The following is a 20,311-nucleotide window of genomic DNA, read 5'->3' on the forward strand; positions in this document are numbered from 1 at the left end:
CACACATACACACACCACCCCCACACAAACACACACCCTTCACTTCTATATCATCTGATTCCATGATGCAACCTGTCATGTAATGGGCAATGTAACTATTTTGGCTTATATATACTTGCTCAATACTGCACTGTTAAACTTTTAAATTTTAGATACTAGCATATTTCTCCAAAGGGTGCTCATCTAAATATAGTTGATTCATGAGAAATCCAAGTGTCAAAGATATGACATCTCAGTAAGTTGCCTCAAAGTACTAAAATATCTGTACTGAATACAGGCAATCCTCACCTTATAACCAGGGGTGGGATTCAATCCCAGCAACCAGTTCACTGCCCAGTTGCTGGGTGGGCGTGGCCATGGTGTGCATGGCCTACTGGAACTTCTGGGAGGGCTGTTTTTCACTTTCCCAAGGTCCAGAGGCTTCCCTTGGGCATCTGGGAGGGTGAAAATTGTGGCGCTCAGAAAAGACTGAGCTGAAGTCTTCACTCCGGTCCGTGTTTCCAGCGGGAACAAAGACCGTTCCTATTGGCTGATGCCATTTGACAGCCGGCTATTAAAGGGAACTGTCAAACGGCATCAGCTGTTGTCTGCCAGCTGGCTGCCTTGTTAGCGTGGCACCTGCAGCAACCCTTTATTGTTACAATAAAGTAAAAGCTTAAGTTCGCTCTGTGTTCGCCTCAGGTTATTCCGCCACTCTACAACACTGGCGACGAAGGTGGGATACATATAAGAGGCAACCGGGCAAAGAATCACTGAGCAAAAAGAGCCAAAGTCACTACCGAGCTGTACGAATTTCAACTTTCCTCGGAAAATCCGGCACTGCTGAGTCGAGATGACTTCGAACCCTGCATTCCCGCCTTTCAGACCGACAGCAGAAACATGGGAATCCTACAGAAACCGATTTGACTGTTTCCTAGATGCCATAGACCTCTCTGACATTTCCGACCATAGGAAAAAGTCCTACTTTTTAAGTTTTTGCGGAGCCACAGTGTTTGACCCTGATATGGCATTATTGGTTCCACATTCAATTAAGACTGTTCCATGGGAAGAATTGCAGAAAATTCTTTCCAACCACTATTCCCCTAAGCCATCCTGAACTGCCAGGTGTCATGCTTTTAGGAGACGGATTCAGGCTGAGGGAGAGACTATTAGTGGGTACTATTAGAGACTATTAGTGGCTGCCCTACGAACAACTGCCTTGCATTGTGGGTTTAGAGACTATCTGGAGGACATGTTATTTAGACAAATTAGTTTATGGAGTCAGGGACTTAAGGCTACAAAGGCATCTATTGGCTAAAGGGGATTTAACCCTTAAATTAGCAATTGAAGAGTCTCAAGCACTTTCAGCAGCAGAAATTCAGGGAAATCCAATTAGCCAGAGCAGCTCAGCCATCCATTACGATGAAGCCTCCACAGAAGAAGGCTATGAAGAGGCTAATTATGTAAATCGCCTCAGGCAGCAAAAAAACAGTCAAAGGGAGAATAGGCCACCCCCAATCAACCTCCATGGCCTCAGCCCATTTGTCTAAGCTGTGGGGGAAACCACCTCAGGGCATCCTGCAAGTTCAGGAATTCCATTTGTCTAAAATGCCAAAGGAAGGGTCATTTAGCCAGGATCTGTCAAGCAGCAAAGACTTTTGCCCAAAAGCCTCAGACAACTCAACATTTCCAAAAACAAGTTGAAGACTGTTTTACCTGCTATCAAGCCAAGCTGACTAACAAAAGCCCTAACAAAATTAGTGTTTTTGTTTCTATAGAATAAAACCTTGCAGGATGGAGGTTGACACAGACAATGTTCACCATCTCCTGGAGCACCCTGAAACAACTACTTCCCAGAATGGCTAAGAAGAAGCTTCATGGCTGCCAGTTAACCCCATGCAACTACCAAAGCAGAACCATCCCAGTCATCGGAAAAGGCAAGTTTTTTGTTCAATTTCAAAATTTTAAAGGTCCCTTGCCTTTAGTGGTAGTGGATGGTGTTGGGTTAGCCCTTTGGGGTTAGACTGGTTCCCTGCCCTTGGCCTCCATATAAGCGGAATCCACTCTATTATAAATGCTGAAGTGGACACCTTGTTTAATGACTAGGCTGATGTGTTCAGCGAGGGGCTGGGCTGTTATTCAGGAACTCCAATATCTTTCAACTTGGACCCTCAGGCAGTACCAATCCGTTTAAAGCCTTGAAGGGTACCTTTTGCAATCTGCCTCAAATTAGACATGGATCTTGACAAATTAATTAAACAGGGTGTATCAGAGCCTGTGGACTTTGCAAAATGGGAAACCCCAATAGTGACACCCCTGAAGAAAGATGGTAGTGTAAGAATCTGCGCAGATTACAAGACGTCATTGAATAAATATTTACAAATCAGCGCTTATCCAGTCCCTGCTAACCAGCACCTACTACATTCTTTTGAGCCAGGAACCATTTTCGTGAAATTAGACATGTCACAGGCCTATCAACAGTTCCCTGTTGATGACACAGCCGCTGAACTACAAACTATTGTAACGCACAGGGGCGCTTTTAAATGTAGGTGCCTCCAATTTGGCGTATGTGTGGCTCCAGGGATTTTCCAATCTTTAATGGAAAGACTTCTTCAAGGATTACCAGGTGTAATTCCGTATTTTGACGACATTTTAATATCTGCCCCTGACAAGTCTCAATTACTGCAAAGAGTCAGAGGAGTCCTCGATTGTTTCAGGAAGTATCGTCTTAAGTTAAAAAAAGAGAAGTGCACTATTGCACCCCACAGGTAAAATTTTTGGGATACAGAATTGACGCCTCTGGTATTCACCCAATCGAATCCAAAGTAAGGGCTATTCACGAGGCACCCACACCAACTAACAAAACTGAGCTCCAGGCCTTTTTAGGACTTCTTAACTTTTACGCTTTATTTTTGCCACATAAAGCTTCCGTTGCAGAGCCTCTGCACAGACTCTTGGATAAGCAATCCCCCTGGCACTGGGACCTAAGGAAGCCCATGCTTTCCATGCAGTCAAATCATTGCTTACATCCGATGCTGTTCTGATCCAATTTAATGAGCATTTACCTTTAGTTTTAGTAGCAGATGCTTCTCCTTTTGGCATAGGTGCCGTTTTAAGTCATAGACTGCCTAATGGTTCTGAGGCACCTATTGCCTTTTTCTCCAGAACCTTTTCCGCAGCTGAGCGCAACTACAGCCAAATTGACAAGGAGGCTTTGGCTGCAGTTGCTTCTGTCAAAAAATTCCATGAGTTTCTATATGGACACTATTTCGAGTTGGTTATGGATCACAAGCCTCTGTTAAGCCTTCTGTCAGACGATAGACAAACTCCTCCGATTTTGTCTCCAAGGATGACCAGATGGACTTTATTTCTGGCTGCCTATTCCTATACACTGGTTTATCAAGCTGGCAAGAGTCTCTGCCACGCTGATGCTCTTAGTCGCTGCCCCCTGCCTGTTCCTGTGGAGGATCCTGCACCAACTAATGCTGTGTTCCTGATCAACGATCTCAAACTTCCCATCACCGCCCTTGATATCGCTGCCCACTCTGCCAGGGACAAGGTAATCGCCCAAGTCCTTGACTGGGTGGGAAGCAATTCCTTATGCCCCCAAATTCATGCCTTTCAAAACTCGCCAGCAAGAACTGTCTTCTTTGCAAGGCTGTTTACTTTGGGGAACTAGGGTAGTTATCCCTTCCAAGTTGCAAGCCTCAGTTTTAAAGGTCCTGCATGAAGGGCATACCGGCATTGTCAGAATGAAAACCCTGGCTCACAGTTATATATGGCGGCCGGGCATGGATGCTCAGATTACAAGTTGGGTGAATGCTTGTCAGCCATGCCAAGTTACCAGACCTGCTCCACCCACATCCACTCCAGGCAGGTGGGAAGATTCTGGGACCCCTTGGTACCGGGTGCATATTGATCTGGCTGGCCCCTTTCATGGGCGTACATTCCTGGTGATGGTTGATTCTTTTTCTAAATGGGTAGAGCTAACCTTGATAACCACAACTTCAGAAGCCGTCGCTAAGGCTCTATCAAGGATATTCGCTACCCATGGCCTCCCTGACACTATCGTGTCTGATAACGGCCCCCAGTTTACTTCTTGTGAGTTTGAGGTCTTCTTAGCTAACCTGGGAATCAGGCATACACTTACAGCTCCTTTTCATCCTGCCAGTAATGGCCTGGCTGAAAGAGCAGTCAGATCTGCTAAGGAGATCCTGGAAAGGCTTGGGCCCATAGATTGGCACTCTAGGCTTGCTAAGTATCTTCTAACCCAGCACACGACTCCCTGTGCCACCACTAATAGGTCCCCAGCTGAACTTCTTCTCATGGGTAGATGTCTGAGGACTACTTTAGACAGACTCCATCCATATTATGCCCCAGTCACGCGCCTAGGATCAAATAGCCAGGCAAGGGAGTTCGCTGAAAATGACCAGGTCTATGCCCGGAATTATGCGGGATACCCTTTGTGGATGCCTGGGCAGATTGTGGCGGTAACCGGTCCTAAGTCTTACAGGGTCCAACTGCAAGACAGGTGCATTTGGCGCATCATATCGATCAACTTAGAAGGTGTTGGAGTTCATCTGCAGCTGGCTCTCAAGACGTTCCTACGACAGAGAAACCGCCGGCGCCCGAAGAAACTTCCCACGAATCTAACAGGAATGCAAACCTACCTGAGCAGCCATCTGTCCCTCGCCCAGAGACGCCTGAAGCCGAGACACCAGCTTCGTCAGCACCAGAAGTTGCCCAACAAGCAGAAAAGTTCCTTCCAGCAGCAGCAGAACCTAGAAGATCTGGCCGCCTGCACAACCACCCGAGTTATCTGAAAGACTACGCATGCTCTGTTCTGGGGGAAAGGAGTGTGGCATTTGGAAAAGACTGAGCTGAAGTCTTCACTCCGGTCCGTGTTTCCAGCAGGAACATGGACCGCTCCTATTGGCTGATGCCGTTTGACAGCTGGCTATAAAAGGGAGCTGTCAAACGGCATCAGCTGTTGTCCGCCAGGTGGCTGCCTTGTTAGCGTGGCAGCCGCGGCAACCCTTTATTGTTATTATTGTTACAATAAAGTAAAAGCTGAAGTTCACTCCATGTTCACCTCAGGTTATTTCGTCGCTTTACAACAGGCTCTGGAGGCCCTCCAGAACCTGGAAACAGGCCTGTTTCTGGACTTCCAGAAGGCCCGTTTTTCTCCCTCCCAGAGCCTCTGTGCAGACCCTAAACTTACCTGCATCGAAAATGGGCTGCGTGGAAACTCCTGGGAGAGGAGGGGTGAGGTGGGCGGGGCCAGCCGATCGGTTCAAATACCTATTCGGCGAACCAGATGCAAATTTAACATCTGGTTCACCTGAACCAGTCCAAACCAGTAGAATCCCACCCCTGCTTATAACCATTTGTTTATCTCCTAAGTTACAATGGGACTAAAGACTAAAAAAAAAGTGACTTACAACCAGTCCTTATGCTTACAACTTTTACAGCATCCCCACAGTCAAGTGATCAAAATTCGGGCACTTGCAACCAACATATCTTTACAAAGGTTGCAGGATTCCAGGATTATGTGACTGCCATCTTCCCAGCCAACTTCTGACAAGCTAAATCAATGGGGGAAGCCAGATGCGCTTAACAGCTGTATGATTCAATTAATGACTGTGTGATCTACTTAACAACAGTGGGCAAAAAGTACAATTCACTTAATAACTGCCTTGTTTAGCAATGGAAATTCTGGGCCCAATTGTGGTAGTAAGTCAAGGACTAACTGTCGTAAACCAGCACATGTTCCTGAGAGATGGCTCATTTATTCCAAGCACTCTAGGAAGAAGGCTCATACCGCATAAGAGGGCCAACCATTAATACTGCCCGGCAGTGTTGCGCCAGCTGCTAGACTTGCTGGAAGAACAGAAGAGAGAAGAAACCCCAGCTAGGGGATTGATAAGGTTACCTGGAATACACATTTGGGGAACTTCTTGGCTATAGGAGGAAGTCTTGGGGTTTCTGAAAGCTGTTCGAGAAACAGCCACAACAGACTGGTGTGTATTAGGGCAATGTCTGGTCACAGCCACAATATCTTCATCAACTTGGTCTACAAACACCTAAAATGTATTTTGAGAAAAAAAAAATAAGATGATGGGTATATTTTAAATTAATACTACTCATATTGCAATTCTCATTTTGGGCACCTTAGGGTAGGTATCACAATTTTTAGAATCTACGAACAAGAAGATATTGAAAGAGAGAAAGGTAGTGAGATACCCAATCAGAAGAAATATTTATATACTTAGTTAATCAACAGCATCATTTTGAATTTCAGCTTTAAATGAACATTTAGAATCTCATTCCTTTAACTAAGATCGTAAGAATTCTCTTTCGTATAACTTGTCCCTAGTCATGGAAAAGCCAATTACAGGCTTTCAAATAAATAAAATAATCATAATTCATTCAACATTGACAATCTATTTCTTGGTTTTCTTTCCTTGTAGATGAAAAAAAAATTGGCAAAGCAAAAAAAAAACACCAAATAAATCAGGTTTCTGGTTTCCAGTCATGACTGTAATAAGCCAACCAGTAGACAAATAATTGTGGATTTAAATTATTTTGCTGATGATAATGAACTATGGTAACATAAATCTGTTCATCTCATTAGCTGACAACTACTTTATAATTCAGTCCACTATATGCAAAGAGGGCATCAACCCACAGTGCCTGGCTCAACTTTTTCCATTATGCCATCTCTCCTAACCACAATACAAGCTGACCCAGTTCTTGCCTGATTAAAACCTTTAGCTCCCAGCTCTTGGTGTAATCTGTTCATAGCTAGTCTTCCTGCTATAATTCCAGTCTTGAAATTAACTTCACCGGGATTTAACTGTGTTACTGATGGATTCCATTTTGCATAGAATCTTTCTTCAGAGACCACGGATATCTGCCAATAAATGGAAAAATAGCAGTTCATCATTTTTTCCATGCTCAAACAATTTCTACAGACATATTGTACATGTTTCAATATTTAAAACTTTTCTACATTGAGGCTTCCAGGTTGACCCCTCCTTGCTGACGGACCGTAGATTGCGACTGTCTGCAGCTATGGTCTGTGCTCTTTCATTGGAGAGCCCCGATCATTGCGATTAGGGTCTGAAGCTGCCTTGGAGGGGCGGTGGAGTAAGGGGAAGCCGCAAGCCAGGTTGAGGGGAGCTGCATCTCCCCTGCTGGGCTTGGTCTTTTCCCCCCGAAGACGACTGAAGCGGTGGTCCAAAATGGCCACCCCGAAGAGGAGGACTCAGCTGGACTAAGATTTGTGCAGGAGTGAAGAAAGAGGTGGATAACATCTGAGCCGGGACAATTGGGCGAAACAACTAAGCAAAAGTATCCCGGGATTAAGGTAACATCGAACTTTTAAGAAAAGAAAAGTGAGCAGAGGAAATACAAAGGGACAGGAAAAAAATAAGAAAATATTTTTGACAGCTAAGCGGGGCTTCGAACCGGGAAAGGAAGAAGCCGGAACTAAAGACTTAATTAAATTGGACTAAAATATTTTGGCAATAAAAAGGCATAAAATAAAGCTGAACTTAAGACCGTCAAAAATAATAATAATAAAATTTACAAATTGGAGACTGGATTGTGTTGGAATATTGAAGTTCGAAAAACTCTAAATAATAAAATAGGGGGAAAAGGTGAAGACTTTGTATAACAGAGAGTGCCATCTTCTGGATAAAATCTTAAACCCAAACAAAAGGGAAATCATCCTGTTTCTGTATGAACTTGTGTCGATATAATGTTAAAGAAACATTGAAACAAAGAAAGAATTTTAGAAAGTGAAAGTGGAACCAGAATAAAGAAAGAAGCAAGGAAAGACTGCCTGTGGATTGATTGATGTTTTGGTATAGACCCTGGGTTGGAACAATTAAAATTTTAGAAAATCTGAAAGCGGAACCAGAATAATGATGATGATATCTTTTCAGGAATTAAGTGGAACTTAAAAATATGAGAGAAATACTACAGGAAAGAGGCGAATCACTTTGCTCTGTTTTAGAAGAAATGGAAAGGGCGATTGAAGAACAAGAAGAAAGAACTTCAGAGGAGGAGGAGTCACCTCAAGGAGAAGCCATTTTAAATAGACAAAACAAAGAACACTACAAAGATGAGGGGAAAGAAGGAAGGCTAAAAAGTTGAGATTTAAGAAGATAATCAAAAAGGGGAATACCTGTGAAATCAGGAGAGGGAGAAAGGCGCAGCAGAAAAGGGCAAACGAAGATATCAAGAAAGAGAGGGATATAAACTGGAATGAGGAAAGATATGGGAAAAAAAGAAAAGAGGGGAGGAGAGTAGTAAGAAAAAAAAAGAAACAAAGAAACAAAGAAATAGTAAAATGATGAAAAAGAAATTATCTTTTTCAGAGATAATGGTTGATGAATTGCATGGATTCTGCAGGTGACAAGGGTAACAAGAATATATTTGCAATTAAAAATACTTAGAAAATAGGGTAATATAGATTATTAATGGAGGGATAGATACTGATAACTCTTATTAGATGAATATACATTTTTATTTTTATCCTTAAAAGAAAAGTTAAGGTCTACTGAAGAAATTGTAATAATTGAAATGAATGTGAAGATGTTTAAAAATGAGGTCGATATCAGTGAACAGGAATTAAATAGTCAATCATTCCCTTTTATTTTATTGAAATTAGAAATAAAATTAAGGGGGGAAAATATATTGCGGAATCCAAATGAAAAGATGTAATGATTATTATTGTAACTACTTAAAAATAAAAGGTTTATTGGGAATTAAGATGAGGAAATAAAGGTATATTTTAACCACTGAGGTGTCACACTCAAAGCAATAAAAGGGGGGAAACCTATGCTTGTTTCTTTTTTCTTTTGTGTTAAAACTTGTATTAATCTAGTATTTATAGAAAGAATGTGTGATGGAAAGAAAGTATGACAGATTAAAGAACTATTTAAATTAATAAGCTAATACAGACTATTAAAAGGAAGGAAAGACATTGGTAACTTTTTTTATTAGGCAAACATATATTGTTATTTTTTGTTTTTAAAATAAATATCAAAGGATGATACTTGAAATAATTGAAATGAAATGAAAGGATGTTTGGATTGAGATTAATCTAAGAGACTAGGATTAAATTGCTTGTTTCTCTACTTTCTGAAAGTTTGGAATGGAAAATGGAAATAGAATTAAGTATGCATATATGAATGTGTAACCACTGTCATATTTGTATGTAAAAGTGATGACCCGGAAATATGTTGTCCACTAAAAAGAGCTTTTTGTTTTTGTGCGAAAAACTGAATAAAATTTGTTTTAAAAAAAACTTTTCTACATTGCTTCTTATAATTTAAAAGACAATTACAATTTTTTTTAAAGTTCAGCTAAAAGTCAGGAGCTTTAACATCGTGAAAAATGTTTCTAATCAATAAAAATTGCTTTTGCTTGACATTGACAACTTGAATGTTAATTATTTCACTCTGAAGAATAGCCATTTGGCCTGTGACTTTAGATTGATTAAATTATGAAGTGTTGAAGCATAAGAATAAATACTCTGTGGAGTCCTTGGTGGTCTCTGAGCTTGGTTGTTTTCTTGGAGAATGTAGTCTAGTGTCTAATGTTGTTTTCAGTAGAGTCGTAGTGGCGCAGAATGTAGTACTGTAGGCTAATTCTGCCTACTGCCAGCGGTTTGATCCTGACCAGCTCAAGGTTGACTCAGCCTACCATCCTTCCAAGGTCAGTAAAATGAGGACCTAGATTCTTGTGAGCAATATGCTGACTGTGAATGTCTTACAGAGGGCTGTAAAGCACTGTGAAGCATTATATAAGTCTAAGTGCTACGCTATTACAAACCAGGTAACGTTATCAAATGTTACATCTTACGTATAACATCTGATGATGGTAATGAAATGTCTATAAGAAAACAACCAAGCTCAGAGAGTACCAATGACCCCACAATTCAACCCTGAGCTGTAAATATTCTCTTCTATAAATACTCTTTCAAGTATTTGTGTCTAAAAAGTTTGAATTTTGATAAGCACTAACAGTTTTATTTTTTCCCAATAATAGCAATTTGATATTAATAGTCTTATTTTTATGTACTTATAACTTAGGCACAGGACCAACATTCTGACTTGTCTATGAATAGGTCATGAGTGAAGCTTGTAGGATTGGTTAAACAATCTGAGTGAGTAAGACCTGATCAAAGCTTCCTGAGACCGTAATTAAGCACACGTTTAGTCCTAACAACTCAGTCTCTCGAGATAAGCACCCACCTTTATCTCCTTTGAAGTGCTGCCAACAACTAGTGCCAAAGTTACTATAAAAAAACCAAATAAAGTACAACGTCCACACAGAGCTTCAAGGTTTAATCTGAACAGAGCGAACAACATTCTTGACCCTTTGCACTTCCTTTATATGTTATGGGAGGAGCAATCACCTCTAAGCTTTACTCCCGAGTCGCCCCTTTTGTCTTAACTGCTCTTGCCTTCTGGCAGCTCTGCGCGCATGCGGACTGGGAACAGGCTCCCCTTGTTCCTCTGCCTTGCTGCTATCAGATTCTGGACGCTCCGGAGTCAGCACATAACTCCCAGATGGCCCTGGTCCCATCTGTGTGTCAGATGCAGATCCCTTGTCCGAGTCCTCCCCAGACTCCAGGACTGGCCCATGTTCCTCCCCACTGTCTGATTCTGCTGCTGTCTCCGCAGGCTGCCGGCAGACCACAACAAGACCAATCAAAATAATGATCCCTGCCTGCTGTACTAAATCTTGAGAAATGTCAGAATTCAGTGCATATCACACTACAGTAATATAAACAAGATATTATTGGAACCTGTATCAAGACCGCTTGATCATCCCAAAATGTACAAGGAGTGCATTGTTTAAAAACACACCTGATGTGGCACTAGTTCATCGTATCCTCTAGTGCTTCCTGTAGCACAGCAGGCCATGGAAACGATTGTTGAGCTGGGAAGGGCATCATAAGCAGATCGATGCTAGCAATAAGAAATAGGGATACAATGGTCAAAGCAGTTCTGAATTCCAGCAAATCCCTCTTTTTGCTCTAGGCCTCGTGCTCCATCCTGGGACATTTCCTTAAGATCTTCATGACACTTGGGAGGAGAAGGAATCCCATAACAATAAAGTTATAAAGTCATGCTGATTATGAATAACAGGATTTAATCCAATGCATCGAAGAATGTGGGTTAAGAACAGCTGCATGTGTAACATATAAAAAAAGCTGAACACTAGAAAAGAAGTGTGAGGTAATTTATGTTCATGACTGTATGCCATCCATCATAGCATGGAAAATAAGCCAATTTGATGTACTAAAGTTCCCTCAATCGGTGTAATTTTACTAATGCTGATTTATAAATTTGATATACAGGGAAAGTACCCAATGGAATGCAGGAATAAGGTAATAGCCTCTGGCTTTCATATATCTCATTCATGTGAGACTTAAGACACACTATTTTCTGCTTCAGTTCACATGATATATCCTATTTATATGCAAAATAAAGGAGATAAACTCTTAAGCCCTAGTTCACAGAAAATTGTGTACATTGGAAATCTAGAATCAACAAGGCAATCTATTCCAGGCTCCAGATCAATTAAGAAATACAGAGCTACACCTTTTTCCCAGAGGACTGTCCAGCCTCTGTTTGAAAAAAAAATCCACAACAAAATAGCTGTCTGCATTGTTTATTTGCTACAAGCAGGAATTCCTTCCTACAGAAAAAATTCACAGGCTATAAAAAAAAAGATCTAGGAATCAGAGGGAAGGCTAAGGTAAAACTTCATACCTAGATTTCCTTATAAAAGTTCCATTTGTTGGTCTTTTAATTAGGGCAAACTATTTGGACATGTGGTAACCCCAGTATCATACAGCTTATTAAGCAGGAAGAGGCAAGAGCCCCAGGAAAAGAGTGCAACATACTACTGGAGAGGGAGGGGATGCAATGGGCAAGTGCTGGGGAGTGTGTGGAGGTTGTTGGGTACATGTCACAAAGTTTGAGTGTCTGGGCACTCAGGGTAGACATACAATACAGAGTGAGACAAGTGCTACGGATATGAGATCTCTGGAATCTCGTAGCCCATAGTGAGGATCCTTGGGGGGAAAAGTGGCAGAAATGAAAGTCCCACATTGACTTTGTTTATGGGAAGCTGGCAGGGAAATTCACAAATGAAGAACATATGATTGCATCTAACCCTCCCGTTACACTGCATATAGTATTTAACCTTTAAGTGTGAGCTGGTTGTCAAGAACCCAAATTGTAACCACTTGATCATCGAGATGGTGTGAAGGCCAGAACTTTGGGGACCGGTCATGGGTACCACTCGTTTAGCGCTATTTAACTTTGAAAGATTGCTGAACGAGTTTTGATAACCTGAAAACTATCTGTATTTTGCATTCAACATTAAATCATAATTTTTAGTATAAAATTAAAAGTCCGTTCATTTTAAAATAGGATTACGTCTTTATTACGAAGGAATCAAAATATGGATTATACTACTCAATGCATAATATTTATGAGATCTAAGTTACATCTTGAACAACTAGAGAGCTTTATAGTGCCAATGCTTACCTGAATTGGACATTCATTATCATGTGTTATGTCCATGAAGAGTGCATGTGCGATAGCAGGTGTTAAAGGCCTCAAACGTGGCTGGACGAAAGATCCAACAGGTTCTCCACCAAAGCGGTAGACTAACCTGCCCTCCTCATGGCTATTGTAGGCACTCATTGCTTCTGCAGAACAACAAAACCAACCCCTTTAAATGAGCATTGATTGGTAGATGCATTCATCGGAACGTGAAATTTTCAGAACTTATTAAGTCATGTTAAAAGTCACTCAGACCATAAAACCCAATTTGTAATCACAGCCAACAGAAACATGTATTCCACATAGATCATATGGAAGCTCTTGAGTCCCAAAACATGCACAATCCAACACCTATTTAAGTCAGTGTATGCTATGTTTATAATTTTCCTGGCTAAATGATTTAAAGAACAATAAAATATCTTTTTGATAGCATTTCCATGTTGGGCGTAACTGGTAGTGATGCAGGACTCCATGCACACTATCTTGAAGTTAAAATCCATGGGTATTGGAATGATAAAAGAGGCATTTGAGTAAGCCTAAAGTCTTGTAGTCTAACATGATTGTATTTATTAAACACAACTATCATGCACTTTAATATATCTCAAAAGCAACACAGAGTCTCTTGATCATCTTAATCAAATGATTGATAATGTGCCACACCCCTGCCATTTCCTATCCTATCAAGCATTTAGCAATGTCAACATGAAGCTTAAATGTGATTAATTCCTTAACCCTTGAGTTATTTTTAAAATAATAAAGGCAGGACAAAAATCAGATGAATGAATGAATGCATGAATTGAAATGGACAAATACATACATACTTAAGCAGGCTTCGCCTTTTTCAAGCCTTCGTTAATAGTGAATGTGGCACAGTTTCAATATATCCTAACTGCTATAACATGTTTTACAAACCATGTTAAAGTAATGCCTTATAATCTGTGAATATAGACAAGTACCTTACCTGACCAAGCATCTTATTCCTTATCTTTTAGCCATGATTAGGGAGATAAAGCACATAACATCTGCACCAACCCAATATATGTTGTTCATATGAGATGTAATACAACATTTATACAAAGTTATCTCCCTATTTATTATTTTGTTGAGCTATGAGAAAGTGGTAATCACTAATTCCATCTTCTTCTAATTTTTATCTATAATTATGATGAAACAATACTGTCATGTTTATAAAAAAAAGGAACGCAAACAAAAGTTTACATGTTCATGTCTTCACTCACAGCAAAATCATGCATAGTAAAAGACGAAATAAAACAGCAATTTAAAGCAAGCCTACCTCTTATTAAAGAACTAATGCCCAATTTATTCACAAAGATATTGTCCAGCTCTTCACTTCCAGTGAACAGTTCAGCCACTATATACAAGCTGGGCCGTAATTTTCTAGCTGTGTCCATCATATACTGCAAGAAGCATAGCCAAGGAAGCCACAGACGGGAAAATGCAGAACAGCAGAAAAAAAAAGAATGCAAAGCTAGGCATGGATTTGGAGATCAGGGGAAACGCCATGCGGCAAAACCAAATTAGGAAGCCAAAGATTTAAAGGACCAAAAGGATTTAGTTATGAAGATTGAAGAAAGTGAGCCCAAGACAAGGAATGAAGAATGAGATGGAAGAGAAAAACCAAAAGGAGACAGGGTAAGGGGTTTGAAATTGGCCCAGGGTACAAGAATAAATACAAATGAAAAGACAAAATTAGTTCCACGTAGAGATTTTGACTTTATTATAAACACAGCAATCCTGCAACAAACCTTTCAAGCATTTTTTTTAATGGTACCTCTAATCAGACTGGTAATTCCTAGGCGGTTGACAAAGACATTGTCAATGATCTCGCTGCCAGTGAAGAGTTCAGCTATCACATAAAGATTAGGTCTGACTGACCTGGCTGCTGCCAGCATTTCCTACAGATTGTAACACATTTTCTTTTTTTAAAAAAGTGCCTTCTTACAGCACAGGCTTTTCTAACAAATATAGGGCATCCGTTCCATTATTCTCTAATTACTATGGTTTTCATAATAATAGTAATAATAATAATAATAATAATAATAATAATAATAATAATAATAATAATAATATGTAAACATCGTAAAAACATAATGGGAAGAATGTTAGAGACATCATTCTGTATGTAGTTTTTTGATTCAAACGGTGCAGTACAGGTAGTCCTCATTTAACAACACTGATCCAGTGACTTAAAACTTGTGACAGCACTGTACAAATGGTACTGATGACCCATCTTTGAAGTTTTGACTATACCAGTGTCCCTCAGTCACGTGATTATAATTTGCGATGTTCCCTGCCAGCTTCCCTCAATGGGAAAGCTGAAAGGAGTGATCAAATGAGGTCCTTGCTTAATGACCTGCAGTGATTCACTTATCGATGGTAACTGGGGACTTCCAGATCTACCATTGCTAAGTGTGAGGCAATCATGCCATATTGCTGATCTACAGAAATTACAGTCCCACTTAATGTCATTAAGTGAGGATCACCTATATGGTATGATATAGTATTCTAGCTATGTTTAAAGTTAACCAGTCATAATTTACATGCCAAAGTCAAATTCTGCTTAACCTTAATCCTAGTTAGTATTGAAATGAACATTTTCATTAAATAACTTGCATCTGCATCCTACTTCTTCATAAAAAAAATCAGCAGCAGCAGTATCCCTATTTATTCCAACAATAACCAAATAAACTGAGAGTCATAACCCATCATCATCTATTGAGCATCATCCACTAAGCCATGATGGCACCGAGGTTAGAATGCAGTGCTGCAGGCTAACTCTGCCCATTAACAGGAGTTCAACTCTCACCGGTTCAAGCCTTCCATCTTTCTGAGGTCGGTAAAATGAGGACCCAGTTTGTTAGGGCAATATGCTGACTCTGTAAACCGCTTAGAGAGAGCTGTAAAGCACTATGAAGCGGTATACAAATCTAAGTGCGATTGCTATTGCTATTCAGTGAAAAGAGCATCTGGGCGAAGAGAACATCTATTCTAATACTGAAAGCAGAGTTCTTCAGATGTTTTGAATTTCAATCTGTTGCTACAGACCATGCCGGCTTTGGTTGAAGACTAATGAAGTTGAGGACATTAGGCTATCTTCCCCTGTTCTAACTTTGCTTCATGGAAAAAAAAAAACATTAAATCATGGTGAAAAGCAAATCATGTGAAGAAGACCATATGGGCAAAAAAGTAGTAGTTCCGTCTATGGCCCAGTTTGCACATGAGAAAGTGAATCTGCTGAGGTCAGATTAGTTGTACTTATCTTACAGTACAGTGCTTTCAATAGCATTTAAATCAGGGTTAAGCTAAACTTATATCCAACATTTAAGTATATCCTAACAGGCTATTTTCCACTGGCCTAATATTACACTAGATCCAGATCCTTTTACCCCAAAATGTGAGGATGTTTAGAATGATACCAACATAAGTGGCATTTTACTCTTATTGCAGGATCATGATGATGTCAGATTAAACAATTATCTGCAATACGAGTCTAATAACCATAGCTTACCTTGCATGATTACTGTAAAAATGACTAAGAAAGATGTTATCATCTCCATCCAGTATGAAATATTTTTCTAATATAATAAATAGCTATGTATAAATGTATTTTTCTATACCTCAGCCACATGAAGAGGAGTAGAGTGGCAATTGTCAAGACGTACTCCATGGAAATATTTGGCAGTAATTTCAGTATATTTTTTCATGTGAGCCCATAGATATGGGCAGTCTTCTGGTTTATTCCCATAGCGCAGCTTGACACTATCACCCCAACAAATAAGTTCTCTTCTAAGGTAGACATTCGAGCCTATAGAAAGGAAAATCTAATTTGAAAATCCAGTCCAGTCAACAACCCAAGGACAAGATATTGCACACATTTTACTTCTCATTTTACTTGCCCATAAATAAAACCCTCAATTTATTTTATTAAGAATTCATAAAAGAATTCAACTTGGTTAAAATGATATCATTCCTAAAAGTTTCACATGCTTATTTTAACCTAAAATCATCTGAACCTTGAGCCATTTTGACTGTAATTCTGTTTCTTCAATGGTTAGGTGGATTTGCAGATGTCCTATAAATCTATTTTAAAATTAAATATATAATGCCTTTTACTGCTATCAGAAATATTAACAGAAATATTTTCAAGAAAAGATCAATTCAACCCAAGAATTATTTGTAAGTGTACTTTGCAATAGCACTAAATATGTAATTAGAATAACAAAAGTTAATACATGTATTTTACTTATGAAAATCTGGCAACGTGCTACTTCCTGTGGAGTTTCTTAAATTTTGATATCATGATATGCAATATATATGGTATTTGTATTTATTTACCTGCAATGCATTGTCACCAAAACATCTCTGAAATATCAACCCAAATGTACAAAAATCAACGTGAAGAATGAATTGATCAATCTTTACCATAAATTACCATAAACTAAACCATGGATGAAGGCAGAGGTGGTATTCAGCAGGTTCTGACCAGTTCTGGAGAACCAGTAGCGAAAATTTTGAGTACTTCAGAGAACCGGCAAAAACCACCTCTGACTGGAGATTTTATACTATAAAAGCCACACCCACAGAACTGGTAGTAAATTTTTTTGAATCCCATCACTGGATGAAGGCTATTTTAAAAACTATGGTTTATTCAAGTACTTCAAGTTGTTCAATTAACAAAGAAAGGTCACAAACCTGGTTCAGCAAAATTTTTCAGAGGATCATCTCCCATCACCCAACCATTATAGGCCATAAAATAGCTTGCTTTGTTAGGCTGGTGCATCATAACTTCCTCCTCATCCAGGGTTAGTTCTTTAAATGGGTAAGTAAAGTACCTGCACATGCAATGATGAAGTGGATATACTGATAAATGACTAATACATTTTTCAAGAGGAATAGTTATATTCATAATATAGCAAGAATACAGAAATACTACTTTTTTTTCCTAACCAACTTAGCAATGTTGGGTTTTTTTCTCTCTTTTTGCTTATAATTATTTGTCTACAGCTGAGCTGATATCTGACATACAATAGATCTAAACGGCTAGTCTATTATTCTACTTTAATTTTCAATACTAGAAACCCAGTATTAACATGTGTTTGTTAATTAGTTGTCGAGTACATGAGTTTAACTAGTTGTACAATTCTGTTCAATGAGTTAATTTCCCCTTGCATTTGAACATCTTTCTTTTCCCTGTAATGAACCTGAAATCATTACTAAATGTGCTTCAAGTAGGCCATCATCACAAGGAATGTTGAAATTTATAAGAAAATATTAAATATTAATATTAAGAAATAATATTTCAGAAATAATATTTAACTTCAAATATTTAAAATTCACTATTGGATACTATCAATCCAGTTGAGATACCGTCTACTCTTACAGGTACAGTACGTCTTCAATATTTACAAAATGTGAAACACCTCTTCATCACTGACAACAAGAACTATATTCTAACTTCACTGGATATGTTTTAGCAGAAGTTGGAAATTTTAGTTAATGAAGATGACGTAGAATATAAAACCAAGATTTACAGCTAAATTAAGATTATGGCTTGTTTTAAATCTGATAATACTTGCTTAGAAGAAAGTATGGTTAATTGGAGAAATCTGGGCTTAATTTTTGGTTAAGGAGGAATGGATCTTCTCTGGGGCTGCCCCTACCCACTGGAACAGCATTTGTATGAAATCTGTGTGTTTTTTACAAGACCCTGGAGCAGAATGAATGTGATGGGCTTATGATATGGATTTGTACAGTAGTCCTCAATTTACAACCATTCATTTAGTGACCGAAGTTGCAACAGCACTGAAAAAAAGTTATTTATGGCCATTTTTCACATCTACGATCATTGCAACATCCTCATGGTCATGTGATCAAAATTCAGATGCTTGGCAACTGACTGCAGTGTCCCAGGGTCATGTGATCACCTTTTGCATCCTTCTGATAAGCAAATTCAATGGGGAAGAAAGATCCACTTAACAGCTGCAGTCCCAACTTAACAATTGCAGTGATTCACTTAACAATTGTAGCAAGAAAAGTCATCAAGAGGCAAAACTCACTTAACAGCTGACTTGCTTAGCAACAGAAATTTGGGGCTCAATTGTGGATGTAAGTCAAGCATTACTTGAAACGTGTTGCATAATTGCTATATTTTTTCTTTTAAATCTGTATTCATTACATTGGTACATGTAACCTAGAATTGCTATGGTGATTGAGCAATTTTATAAATGGGTTAAATTAATAAATGAATTGAATTGCATACATCTTTACAATTCAGATATATACCCTACGTCATGCCCCTGTTAGAATCTGATTCCGAGGGGGAGGTCGAACAGCTGACAGGAAGTGGGAGTGTGGCTCCGGTGGCTGTGGAGGAAACTGGGAAAGGGCACAGTCCAGCTGGGCATTCAGAGGAAGACCCAGGCCTACCCCTTCATCCTAGGGCATGCAGGGAAGAATGGATAAGGGAGCAACATGGGTTATGGGGAAGAAAAAGGCCCTGATTTCCTTCATTAGCTGCAGCTGAGAAAACAGGTTATAAAGGGTGTTTGCGCACAGCACCTTGCTGGAAGCAAAGCATGCATTATTTTTGTTTGTCAAATCTTATCTGGGTTCTGTCATCTGTGTGTTTTGTTATCTTTTGAAGTCTGCAATTCCTTATCCTGCCCTTTCTTGTTAATTGCTGCAGCTCGTGGTTTGTGTTGGTTTTTATTTATAATTTATATAAACTTTGGGGTTGGACTGAATTTCTTCCCTTTAAAAATGTTCTTGGGAGAGTTTTTTCTCCAGCCAATGATAACTGGACATTGGGGGCCAAGTTGGAGGAATTAAAGGGACTTTACCTACTTTTGTGACTTTATTGCTTTTGTGCCAAGCCCCGGTCATCACACTCTAGGTAAAAAGAACTCCAATTTCTTTTATGTTTATACCATAATTATATTATCAAGCTTCCCTTTTAAGGGAGCACAAACAATTCTTATATATTATCATATAGGAAAACATGCATCTACAAATACTGTACATGTCATTTAAAATAGAGAAGGTACAATACCCTGTAACCAATGGATATTTTCTGGTTATAGCACCAAGTTTAGGACCATGATCAGCCAGTCGTTCGTAGCTCACTGTTGCCAAAACACAGTTGATAGCCTGGAAGTCATTAAAAGGTTAATACAGTCAAGATTTAAGTGCTCATCATAATTATGGAATAAAGAGTATACAAGCTACAATGTGCACATGACCCATGATTGTTACAACCTGCTCCTGATGGTAATTTGTTTGTCGGAACTTTTCATCATTTAGCTCTTCAACTCTTTTGCGGAACCAATTGCAACACTCTTCTATTGCAGCTGGTCCATTGCTAAAAACATGAATGAAAGTGACTACTTTTAGAACAAGTAAAAATGTGAGTTTAATGTATGTATAATCAGGAAGGAAACAGATGTATTCTGATTTGACACAAAGTTTAACTTTCATATTAAGCATGTTTCTTAATGTAAACTATGGTCTCAAAGGAGTTTGCAATATATTGGATTTTTTTAAAAACCTGTTTTACCATTAAATATAGATATACCAGGGACAGGCCAGAAGACATGCGAATACTGAACAGCTCTAAAAGGTTTCTGAATAAGAAACTGAAGTTTAAGAAGAAAGCAACAGATCTCATCTCTGGCCATGAACTATCAAGCAAACTATAATAGAAATGATACATTTCTGAGGTT

The 20,311-nt window shown here is 39.2% G+C and overlaps 1 protein-coding gene across 4 annotated transcripts in view; it reads right to left on the minus strand.

Moving 5' to 3' along the window:
• AGL (amylo-alpha-1,6-glucosidase and 4-alpha-glucanotransferase) overlaps positions 1 to 20,311 on the minus strand; it is a 64,868-nt gene that overhangs the window by 32,540 nt on the left and 12,017 nt on the right. For 2 of the 4 annotated variants that reach the window (XM_026700326.2, XM_026700327.2), the window contains exons 9-17: positions 19,848 to 19,950; positions 19,642 to 19,739; positions 17,286 to 17,425; positions 16,211 to 16,398; positions 13,867 to 13,990; positions 12,555 to 12,718; positions 10,863 to 10,964; positions 6,737 to 6,892; positions 5,912 to 6,062 (exon numbers count right to left, since the gene is read on the minus strand). In XM_026700326.2, coding sequence (XP_026556111.1) covers positions 5,912 to 6,062; positions 6,737 to 6,892; positions 10,863 to 10,964; positions 12,555 to 12,718; positions 13,867 to 13,990; positions 16,211 to 16,398; positions 17,286 to 17,425; positions 19,642 to 19,739; positions 19,848 to 19,950 — 1,226 coding nt within the window. Of the gene's footprint in view, positions 1 to 5,911; positions 6,063 to 6,736; positions 6,893 to 10,862; positions 10,965 to 12,554; positions 12,719 to 13,866; positions 13,991 to 14,364; positions 14,489 to 16,210; positions 16,399 to 17,285; positions 17,426 to 19,632; positions 19,740 to 19,847; positions 19,951 to 20,311 lie in introns of all 4 variants that reach the window. The other 2 variants (XM_026700328.2, XM_087930175.1) reach the window with 2 other exon arrangements.

The sequence above is a fragment of the Pseudonaja textilis genome, chromosome 3 (genome assembly GCF_049901715.1).
Source record: "Pseudonaja textilis isolate UNSWEBS1 chromosome 3, rPseTex1.2, whole genome shotgun sequence".
In the NCBI taxonomy this organism is placed as follows: Eukaryota; Metazoa; Chordata; class Lepidosauria; order Squamata; family Elapidae; genus Pseudonaja; species Pseudonaja textilis.